The 12,025-nt window shown below is 49.2% G+C and overlaps 1 protein-coding gene across 1 annotated transcript in view; it reads right to left on the bottom strand.

The window, feature by feature from the left end:
- The window catches only part of PDIA5 (protein disulfide isomerase family A member 5), a 93,461-nt gene that overhangs the window by 27,833 nt on the left and 53,603 nt on the right, over window positions 1-12,025 (bottom strand). The window contains exons 9-11 of the mRNA XM_060639769.3: window positions 8,269-8,360; window positions 8,104-8,175; window positions 1,322-1,458 (exon numbers count right to left, since the gene is read on the bottom strand). Of these exons, the coding sequence (XP_060495752.3) occupies window positions 1,322-1,458; window positions 8,104-8,175; window positions 8,269-8,360 (301 nt within the window). The remainder of the gene's footprint in view (window positions 1-1,321; window positions 1,459-8,103; window positions 8,176-8,268; window positions 8,361-12,025) is intronic.

Genomic DNA, 12,025 nt, shown 5'->3' with positions numbered 1-12,025 from the left:
TTCTCTGTGAGACAGTCTCCTTGTCTGTAAAATGGGGCTAATCATACTTGCCTTTTGGCACTGTGGGTAAGGTGAAAGGTGACCCTAGGGGGAGCCACTTTATCACCACAGGGTGATACACAGCTGTTAGCATAAAGATCCCTACACTTGCGACGATTAATACTGCATTCTCCTCACTGAATATGCCTCTATGGACAGGACGGTTTATGGCACTGATCTACAAAGTAGTTATTTATAGGGGTGCCTGGGTGGCTCAGTCGGTGAAGCATCCAACCCTTGGTTTTGGCTCACGTCATGATCTCATGGTTTCGTGGGTTCGAGCCCAATGTCAGGCTCCGTGCTGATAGTGCGGAACCTGCTTGGGATTCTCTGTCTCACTCTCTCTCTGCCCCTCCCCTGCTCGTGCTGTCTCTCTCAAAATAAACAAATAAACTTTAAAAACTAAAATAAAATAAACCCAAAGTAGTTATTTCTTGCTTGTTTTTCTTCACAATCTCTTTCCTGCCATCACTGGACCAAAGAGCTGGCAAGAAGCTCTAAGAGAAGAGCATGCCCCGCCTCCCATCTGTCCCAGGGTGCCGAGGACCCTGGGCACCCATGGCAGTGGGCCTGACTTTCCTAGGAACTCTGTGTCCCAGGGCTGTCATCCCCTTGCTCACCCCTCCAGGAGCAACCTTCTCCCTCTTGGAAACAAATTATAATCAATTTCTCCATTCTCCAAGAGGATGGGGAGGACACTCGCCTAGAAAACTCCTGAGGCCTCCCAGCCATTATTGCAGACCCTTTTACACACATTTCCCTCCCTTGATCCACTGTGGCCACTTCAGGGCATGAAACTTTCAGGTGAAGCAGAAGGAAGGCATTTTACATGCTGGGGGATCTGAGGCTCCAGACCTGGCCTTGCTGGGCCGTCTCAGCTGTTGGGCAAGATACAGGCTCTGTTGGGGCCTCAATTTCCCCCACCTAGATTAGAGGTGATTACTATTCTAGGTAGTATCTCAGGACCCCTCCAGTCCTAATTCCTCCAATTCTGGGAAATTTATTTGCATTTCCCGACTTATGCTGACTTAGGGGAACGTGCTCAGGCCCACTAGGTTGAGGTGAGGAACACCGGGGCCCGATGAGGACATGGGTACTGTTCCAATGGTGATGCAGGGTGGGCTGTGTGTGCCGTGGGGGCGGGGAACCTTGCCTGGCACCAGTGCATCCTGGCATAGAGGAGGCATCCAACAGGCCAGTGCTCACTGGACTCGTGTCCCAGAGCAGTGCCTGTCCTACGCTGAGAGAGGAAAGGCTGTGGCAGGAGCAAGGTTCCACTCACATGGGGCGTGGAACATGACGAGAACAGAGGAGTGTTCCTTCACAAACTGGTCAAAGTCTTCATCGGTCAGGTGATAAACGGAGCCGCCCTCATCTGCCCAGGGAGTCTCGGGGACCTGGGGCTGTGGCGGCTGTGGACTGGAAGACCAAAAACAGGCAGAGCTCAGAGCAAGCCCGGGGCCTGAGCAGCCCTTACGAAATCCAGCCCCCTGGTGAAAGCTCCCACTGGCTCATATGGCCTGCTGCAAGGGCTCACCAGAAACCCCTCAGTGGAGAAGCCAGGGGTGAGCAATCTGGCCCTGCCCACCCTGCCTTCCCCTCAGAGCCCCAGAAGTGCAGAGCTGATGTCTTCTTATAAATAGTGGCTTTCAGCTAGAGCTCCCTAGGCAATTCAAGAAACCCCACTTCCTCCCAAGAATCTGGGGGTTTGATAGCATCTCAAGCTCTTTCAAACTTTCAGCAAACTGGCAAGAATAAAGAGCAACAAAAAAGTGACTTTTGGAAAAGCTCTCCGTTGTGCTTGGTAGCTCCCCAGAGGAAGGGCAGAGAGTGGGGAGAGGAAAGAATGGGGGGGCAGGGTATGTGCAGTGGTATGGAGGAAAGAGAGAGGCCAAGTGTATGAGAAAGACCAAATTTGGGCTGGGGAAGGGGCTGGGAAAGGGAGGCTGCCACATGGGTGGTGCGAGGTGTTCACTGACCAGCATGGGAGGAAGGTTGTGATGAGGAAGAGTGAGGCCAAGGGGAACAAGATCAGGGACACCCTAACCTTGACGGCATCTACACTATATCACTAATCCTTCCTAGAGACAACTGGATAACTGGAAGGAAGTTATCTAGTTCTCTCAGAGGCAGAGCGCTGGAGCAGGAAGTCAGGCTTGGAGGTCAGTCCAGATCCCTCCTCCCCACCTGCTAGCTGAAAACCTGGGGAAGCTGTCTAACCTCCCAGGAGCCTGCTTCCACCTGGGATGACCGCATGCTAGTATCTGCATCACCAGATGTTCTGGGGAGGCTGCAGGAGCCCTCTGTTGCTCCAGAGTTGAGGACAAGACTGCTGGTGACACAGAGCTCCAGCTGCTTTGCTGCCACACGCACCTTTGCCAGAGCACCTTAATTGCCGCTTGAAAAAACCCTTTAGGATGACAAATGTGAAAAGACAACCATCGTTTCCTGCCTTTGAGGGCCTACAGTAGAGAAAAGGTGTACGGTTCCAACAGCCAGAACTAGAGATAATGAGAGAAAATGTGGCTGACACAATGGGATCTGCCAACCCCGCCGTGTGACTAGCAGAGGGGAACCTGCCACTCCCAACCCGCAGAGGGCCTGGGTTTGATGCCACCTTCAGAAGCCCTCCCTTCTGGCCTCAGCCACCCTGAACCCAAGCAATGGGAAATAGCAGTAAGAGGGCAAACCACTTCCAGCCCACGCACGGCCAGTGTCAGATGCGGCTGGTGGCAAAATCAAGCTTTAGAATGGGTCACTAGCCAGACGACGGTCCTAGACCGACACCAGGAGACCTAGGCTCCCATACTTGAACTCCAAATACCACTAATTCCACTTTAGGGAATTTATCTTTCCAGTACACCTGCACACATGCAAAACTATGTATGTTTGAGGTATTGGTTGTAGGATGATCTATCATGGCAAAGACTAGAAACAACCTGTGTTAGTTGGTAGGAAATGGTTAATTGCAGTCCGTCCACACTATGGGGGTTCAGCATGATGAAGAACAAAAACCTCTCTATGCATGGACGTGGATAGACCACGGGGACGTACCGAACAGGCCATAACATACTAATTTTTGCATAAAATAGGGAGAGATAAAAAAAATTAGTAATCTGCATTTGCTTATATCTGCATAAAGAAACTAATCAAAGTCGTTGCCTCCAGGGGGTTGGGGGGTGGGGAACAGGATGAAGGAAACACATGGAAGCAAGACCTGTCAATGTAGGATTTTTAAGTATCTTTTTAAAGAATCATTTTTATTACGTGAATGGAATCTATTCAAAAATGAAAATAACTTTTAAACATCTTGTGACAGCACAGAATGGAGAAGACATGGCTTAGCTGCTGTACGAATGTATGAAAGTGCCTGAGAAACTTCTAGTTAAGCACAGAGAACACACTCTAAAACCACCACAGTAATAGTACAAGACTTAAAAAGAAGAAAGTAAGAACCCACAGAAGCGAAAAGAACAGGAAAGAATACAACGGCGAAGATAGAAAAAAGAGGTCAGTGCAATTTTAGAAGCTAGGAAACGGACCTAGCAAAACAGAAGGCAGAGACCTGAGGTGCTGGGTGCGGTCAGGGGGTGGGGGGACAACCACACCCATAGCAAAGGCGCTTAAGGACCCCGAGGCACCACCCCTCGAAGCAGGGCTGTGGCTGGGGCTAGAAACAAGGGCACACGGAAAGCCTGAAAGCCAGGCCCTCAGATCCTGGCCCTCAGGCTAGCAGCCAGGTGATCGCCCCTCTCCCCCCCAGTAGACAACAGCTGACTCTCTGGAGAGGATTGCCAGAGCTGGGCACAGTGGCAAGCGTACTCACTAGACAGAGAAGTATCGAGCAGAAGTCTGAGGCCAAACACAATTGTTGAATTATGCCTTTTACATCTCTCTCCTTGAAGACTGGGGCTCCCACTTACCACTGTACCTCCCACACCTAATGATGCACACACCCAGGAGATGCGTTTTGAATAAATGATGGAATGAGAGAAGAATGGTTGAAGGAACTGTGTGCTTAATATGGAGAGGACATGGGGAACACAATAGCTATCTTCAAATATTTCACACTGCATCAGAAAGAGAAAGTAACATTTATTTTCTATGGCTCCGAAGGGGAGAACCAACAAGTAGAAGCTCCAGAGAAAGAACCTTCAGTCAACAGAAGAACCTTCTACCTACAAGAGATGGGAGGGAAAGGGAAAGAGAGCCATGCTGGGAGCCAGAAGAGCTGCGTTTGAGTCCTATTTCCTCCATTTACCAGCTCTGCGGCTTAAGCCACCAACCTGACCTCAGACACCTACAAGATGAAGTATTTGGAGGCCTTTCCTTACCTCTCAGGTACATCTAGACGATAATGTCTAGAGTAAGATATTTTATAAATTTATAAAGTACTACCCAAATGTTCCTACATATCCTTCATAACTGAAATCATAGAAATCATTCAAACATGAGTGGGCGACCTCAACATGAGGCAAGGCCCTGCTCTCTTGAGGTGTTCGAGTGGGACTGAGGTAGGTAACCATATCTGTTCTAGAGGTAATACAAACATTACAAGGGAGGGGCGCCTGGGTGGCGCAGTCGGTTAAGCGTCCGACTTCAGCCAGGTCACGATCTCGCGGTCTGTGAGTTCGAGCCCCGCGTCAGGCTCTGGGCTGATGGCTCGGAGCCTGGAGCCTGTTTCAGATTCTGTGTCTCCCTCTCTCTCTGCCCCTCCCCCGTTCATGCTCTGTCTCTCTCTGTCCCAAAAATAAATAAAAAACGTTGAAAAAAAAAAAAAAATTTAAACATTACAAGGGAAACTCTAGGGGCAGATTCACTGATGTTTCTATTCCCTTCCAATCTTGCGACTCTGATTTCCTGGGCTCTCCAGACTAGGAAATTCACACAAATCAGATCCTTATCTGAGGTAGGTGCCCATGCCACAGGTGAGAAGATGCAATAAGCATCAGAAGTCAAGAAAACTTCGTGATTACTTTCAGTTCACTGCTGGTTGGAATAAAAATACACAGGCAGAAACAGGTGGCTAAGTCAAAATGGACTGCCACGTATATACCCTCTACGTGCCAAGCCCACTCAGCAGCATGAAACCTACAGAGAGAATGAGAAACATAGCCAGTGGAAGCCCAAAGGGGTCCCACCTGCCATGATAAACACACCCACGCTGGGGCCCTTGCACACTCAGACCCCAAGGTCTTCACCTGGTCTCACTCAGTGCCCAGTGGCTAGCCACTCGGGGGCAGTAGGAAGGAGATCTGGATTCCTCTCTCCTGGTCTTCTGAAAGTCATCCAGAGAATTAACAAGGCCAGATCCACTCTCATTCTTCTACACTTGGCCACACATAAGCCCTGAGCAACCAACAGGGAGGCCCAGGGAAGAGGTGCAAGGAAGCAGGAAATGTGAGAACACTGCTATCCACCAAAATGTAGGACAAAACCGGTAAAGACATAAAACACCTGGCATAGCAGGGGGAGGGGGGCACACTTGGGTGGCTCAGTCGGTTAAGTGTCCCACTTCAGCCCAGGTCATGATCTTGTAGTCTGTGACTTCAAGTCCCATGTCAGGCTCCATGCTGACAGCTCAGAGCCTGGAGCCTGCTTCGGATTCTGTGTCTCCCTCTCTCTCTGCCCTTCTCCCACTCACACTCTGTCTCTCTGTCTCTCTCTCAAAAATAAATAAAACATTAAAAAAAATTAAGAAAAATAACATCTGGCACAGGGAAAAATCACACACAGGGCTGGGTACCTGTAGGGGGAAATCTGGAAGGAAATTCACAAAAACATCACAACACATAATCTTACAGTGGGGGTGATGGAAAGGCTTTCCTTTCCTTTTGTTTAAATATATTTGTAAGTTTTTCTATAATAACGTGTCTCACTTGGAGAGTCCTAAAATCAGGAAACATTTTAAAAAATTAAAAAACAGTGATATCGCTAGCTTGTGCTGGGGTGTGAGAGGAGGCAGCTCACTGCGGGGTCCTTTAGGACCTACCCTTGCTATGCTGGGGTGGGGTGGGCTACAGCCATGCCTTCGGAGGACCTGCCCCCATGAGTGTCCCTGACAAAGTGATCATGGGGGGTTGGGCAGCTGGGCAGGGCTGCTCAGGGAGACCCCGATGCTGCACCCCCCCTCCCTGGAGTCACCCTACTAACCTTCTCAAAGAGCCTGGAGACCAGGGCTGGACCAGGGGCTGCTAACAAGATTTCCTTCCCAAGTTCCCATGTGGGGTGAGGAGAGGGAGGAAGGAGGAGGTGGGAAGTGGGGAGGCACCAGCCCAGGACTGCCTCCAGGTCTCTGTCCAGAGCAGAGCGTGGTGGAGGAGGTGGGATGGTGGTGGGCAGAGGGGGGTGGGGTGGGGAACAAACTGCCAGGCTTCAGTGGGGAGCTAATCACCTGTCTCAGAAATTCCACTGACGTGCTCCCCTTGTGCAGGGTTAGCAAGCAAGTCTGAACACTATTTAAAAGAAAACTAAACCTTATCTTTCCAAAAAGATAGGAGTATATTTTGAAACCAGAAAAGGTTAGAGAAGGGGGAGGGAAGCAGACAGATTTTTTGCTCTGGTGACAAAAAAGATGGCTATTTGTTGAAACCTTCTCCCAAAGCAGAGTGAGATGTGTCTGGCTGGAAGAGAGGACATGCTTATTATCAAATGAGAAAAGAAACCAGGGGAGTGAAGGCCCAGGTTAAGACAATGAATACACAAGAATGGGGGGCCACCTTCCCAGGCAGGGGCTGGAAATGAGTGATAGATGGGGACAGACATGTGGAAATGCTTCCAAGAAACAAAAGATGCTATGCAAACACGGTGCTTCCGCTGTGTTTTTTCTCCTGGGGACTGACAACAGAAGACAGAGGTTCAACCGTTAGAATCTGACAGTTTGTTGTTTTTTGGCAGGGGAGGGTACAAAATTCATCCTCCTTTCCCATTCTGAAAATACACATTTTCAACCTCCATATCTTTGGATAACTATTTAACCTTTTGCCCCTCAGGGAATGATGTCAATGAAGACCCACCATGCTGGCAACTGGGGAAGGGGTAGAGGGCTCCAGCCAAAACTCAGGGGAGCTGCTGTTGCCCAGGGGCAAGCCTGGCCCTGCTACCTGTCACCTGCAGGAGCCTGGACAAGCTCTTTATGCCTTTGCACTGCTACCTTTTTCATTAAATAAGGCTAACAATAATGTTGTCCTTACAAGGCTGTTCTGAGGATTACATGAGAAGCCATAGGAAGTCTTTAGAACAGGGTCAGTCACAAAGTAGAGCCCAAAAAATGTTAGCTGGTTATTATTCCAAGAATTATGCACAAAGAGCCATACATCGGCAGTGACTGGTAAGTGCCAGACTGATAACAGGTAAAGCCAGAGCAAGCAGGGTAAGTGCTCAGCTGGGGATGGCCCGAGGAGGCTGCCAGGAGAGGCGACCCCCTCCCCTGCTCCCGTGACGGGAAGGGGTGGGGGGGACAGACTCCCCATTCAACACACCAGTCAAGGTCATGCCCAAGCCACAAGCCTAGTACGATGGGGGTCCAGGTGAGGGATACTTTGGGTTATAAGGATCTATCATGTTACAAATAGGCACACAAGGTCGCCAAGAAGCAGCATCTGTGGGGAGTGCACATGAATGGCAAAGCACTCTGCAAATCTAAGCTATGAGAGTATTTCCTAGCAGCTTCACAGCACCGAACACAGAATTATGTTTGAAATAAGTGTTCAGTTGACAATTCAATTTTCAGAGAGACCTGCAGTGGGGCCTCTCTCAAAACTGACATCCAAGGCGAGATATACCCTTAGCCAGCAGATAGACAGTAAGGGGGAAACGCTATTTAAAATGCTGTCACCATGGCCACAGTCACACCAAGTCCTCCTGGCTCCCATATCCTAACCCCACAAAGACCCCATCTTCACCTAGAAGCAATCCAGAAACCACAGTGTGGCAGCACAAAGGGCCCTTTGCCTTCCTGCTTCTCTTTCCCAGCTCCAGCCACAGCCCTGTGACCAGGGACCGCCCTGGGGAAGGGGTACCCTCCCTCCAGGCACACACCCCTGAGCCAACCGCCCCACTTACTTTTTCAGCCATTCCACAATGTCCTCAGCTGTGGACCCATAGTTGTCATACTGGAACAGAAACCGTCCTTTCCTGTGAAATGTGGACAGACAATGTCGGCTCAGCCAGGGATGCAAATGCCACCATGGAGGGGAGCGAGCGTCAGAAGGGAGGCAGGAGACTTACTCGAAATAGCAGATGGTGGGGTAGCCTCGCACATTATACTCCTCCTTGACGTTTTCAAATTCTGAGGGGTAGACGTTCATCCCAGCCAGCACCTAGGAGCAAAGGGAGAACAGGCTTATTGGCCCTCTGCCCCGCAGACAACATCCCCACCTTGCCAAGCACAGCTTATCTGTCTATCCCACCAGAAACAGATGAAGGGGACAAAGCCTCACAAACTGACATGCAGCCCTGGGCAGCGGGGGGAGCATGGCAAGCTAATGCAGCTGGGAATGAGGGCTGAGAGCTGTGGAAGACATGGGGCCTGGGTCAGGTGGCACCCTCTGTACAGGCATTCCCTTTACTTGCCTGCGGGATGGCTATCCCAGAGTGAAACCCAAGTTCTGAGGGCTGAGGAAGACAGGTGGCTTTGCCACCAAGTTCAAGCAGGTCCTAGAGTGGGGCTGCTGCCATCCAAAAACACATTATGCCTCCTCCCTGCCCCTGTCAACTAAGGTTTCACTTATCTCTTAAGTTACAGTCACTGCTCAGCCACCCCACAACATCCTCATGGCCTGTCCTCAGTCTGTCCACCCAGGCTTTGTGTTCAATGTTCTTGGGCCTCACAGCTTGTACGTGGCCAGGGAGAGAGTGTGGCTCTTGTGACAATCCATCTGCCTGACTCTCCTCCCTCCAGACTCCCAGATTCCCCACCTCTCTCCTCCTGTGTGTAAGCATCGCCTATAGCCTGATTGTACCATCTCCAAAGTTTGAACATTTTTTGGTTGCAGGGGTCCCCATATCCAACACTTCTAACTGGGAAAGGAGAATTTCAGTAGCTGTGTTACTGACAACAGGGCTAAATACTAAGAACAACCCAGAGTCCTCTAAAACTCCTTCCCTGAAGCAGTAATCTTTTCTAGGGCAGGATCAGGTGCCCGGAAAGGACTTTGAATCTGTTCTTATAGGAGAATGAAGATAGAGTGGCCAGATACAGGAAGGCTGTTCCACAAAGCAGGGCAGCATGGAAGAAAAGGGAAAGGGACTTCAAAAAGCCAGGAGCAGTTATAGAGGCAGAGAGAAGAAACACGGGAAGCTCATTTTGCTGAACAATATAGAAGGAAACATAGGGTGGGAGGGGGATGGGCTAAATGGGTAAGGGGCACTAAGGAATCTACTCCTGCAATCATTGTTGCACTAGATGCTAACTAACTTGGATGTAAATTAAAAAAATAAAATTAAAAAAACAAAGAAGGAAGCATAGGACAAGAAAAAGGACAATAGTCTCAGTGGACAAGAAACTTGATTCAGAAGACTGTGTCCACTTAGGAATCATGTGGCCTTGGGCAAGTCACTTACCCTCACTGAGGCTCCTTGTGTGGAAGACATGGGCGATGGGAATATCACAGGGCTCTTAAGAGAACTGAACCAGGTGACCCAGGTCAGAGGTTCAGCACAGGACTGATGTTGAACAATCGTCAAGTTCTTGACTTCCTACCAAATCCTCTGGTGATGAAAGCCTCTGGCAGCACCATCCCCAGAGGCATCTAAACAAGTCTTTCTGAGGCGCCTGGGTGATTCAGTCTGCTGAGCGTCCAGCTCTTGATTTCGGCTCAGGACATGATCTCACGGTTGTGGGATCAAGCCCTGACTCGGGCTCTGCACTGAGCGTGGAGCCTGCTTGGGATTCTCTCCCTCCCTCTCCCTCTGCACATGCATATATGTGTGCCTGCATGGTCGCTCGCTCTCTCTCTCTCTCAATAAATAAAAAACATTAACCATGTCTTTCCAACTGTTTTAGGTACCTAGCACAATGCCTGGCATACAGTAGGCACACAATGTTTACTAAATCACCAATTTCCACCCCCCCCCCCAGCTCATTTGTGGGATGTTGCAAGGAATACAGGGAGAATTAGTCTGAAATAGAACTTACTAGAAGACCTGGAACCCTCTAAAAGCCTTTCTGTTCATTTCCCCAGACTGATTCAGCAGCCTGTTCCAGTAATAATTGTCTACTTTAAAGTTCTTTTTTTATTCTAATTGATCTCCCTAGTGTCAGTGCACATCCACCATGAGATTAATCTTCCACATCCTCCTCTTTCATTACATCACTTCCCTGCACAAAACCTTTCAATTCCACTAAATATGAGCTAGAATCTAACTCCACGCTCAAAGATCATACAGTCCCTATCTCATTTCTGAATTCTTCTTTCTTACAAAACCCTTAATTGTACACCTGCTAGAGTCTAGGTTTATGATTCTCCCAGGAATTGGAAAGTCTGAGATCTCTGCACAGGGAGGAAGTTGGACCGATCTCCATCTAAGGCACCTTGCAGATGGGTAATATACCACAGTAGCCAGGAGCCTAGGCTCAGGCATCATGATGTTGGGTCCGAGCCCTAACTCCTCACTTAGTAGACACATTTCTTTGAATTAAGTCAGATGCCTCTGTGCCTGTTTCCTCATCTGTAACCACCTCTTATGACTGCTGTGAAGACTGAATGAGACAGTACAAGTAGAGTAACTACAGCACTCAGAACATGCTAGCTGTTTTCATCAATACTACGAAGCAGCTCTGAACTCTGCACATGCTGTGCTCCCCTGGCCCTGACATTTTGTCTTCTCGTCCCTCTGCTTAGGATGCCCACGTCCCATCTCCCAGTTACTACCGAAGACTTATTCATCCTGTAAGGCAAGTCCAATCCCACCTTCCCGGACAGCCTTTCCAAACCACCTTTGCTTGTGATGAACTTTCAACTCTCTGGGTTTTTGTAGCACTCTTGTACCACTTGGGGGCATTTATTAATGAGATAAATATTTTTTGAACAACTACGTACACTTTTTGGAGTCTGGAAAGCCAACTGAGGCAAAACTGGCCTCGGCTTAAGAGTTACGGCCACAACACCTGACCCTGAGCCACATGTGCTGGTGCCGTTCGGTTGGCGTGACCCGTTCTGCCTCATGTTCAGCCCGTGTTCTGACAGGAACAATCATGGATGCTTCACAGAGCAGACAACACATGAGCTGGTGCTCAAGGGAGAGTCAGATTTCCACAGACATTCCAGAAAGAGAACATGGAAGCAAGACAAAACAAGATGCAGCCCAAGAGGTAAGGAATATATGCTGGTTTAACTGGACTGTAGGACACAGAAGGGGGCAGGAAGAGAAGGCTGGACAGGTTCAGTGAACTCACTCTGGAAAAGGCTTTAGTGCCTAAGAAACCAGGACTTTGTTTAAGAGGTGCTGGAGGGTTTTCCAGCTGCATTCTTTTCTTTTTTAAAAAAAATATAAACAGGTCAAGCTGTAAGTGGCGAGTCGTGGGTCAGGGAGAGAAATCAGCAGCCTTTGGCAACCACTCTGTGTGGGCTAACCAGGGCCTGACCCAGGATGGTAGGCAGGGAGAGGACAGGGTGTGAGGAAGAGAGATGTGTGAGGATGCCCTGGCAGAAAGGCACGTTGTCAGTGGAGCCTGGGGTACTTGGGAAGAGTCATGAAAGAAAGCTGCCAGTCTGCTGGATGGAAAGGTACTGAATTTTATTTTAGACATTCTGCATTTGGGACACAGGGAGAAAAATCCAGACCAAGATGTCAAGCAGGGAATCTGACACATGATACTGGAGGTCAGGGACTCAGGCTCCATGGAGCTACATTTTGTTGAAATTATGGATGTAGATAAAATCACTGAGGGAGAGGCCATCACAACAAGGAAAGCACGGTGCCAAGCCCTTGGCCCTAATAAGAAAAGAAGCTGAAAAAGCAGAATCTTGGGAGCACCCTCATT

The sequence above is a fragment of the Panthera onca genome, chromosome C2 (assembly GCF_046562875.1).
Source record: "Panthera onca isolate mPanOnc1 chromosome C2, mPanOnc1 haplotype 2, whole genome shotgun sequence".
NCBI lineage: Eukaryota > Metazoa > Chordata > Mammalia > Carnivora > Felidae > Panthera > Panthera onca.
Note: the sequence above shows the minus strand (reverse complement) of the source record. Positions and strands in the feature narration are given on the sequence as shown.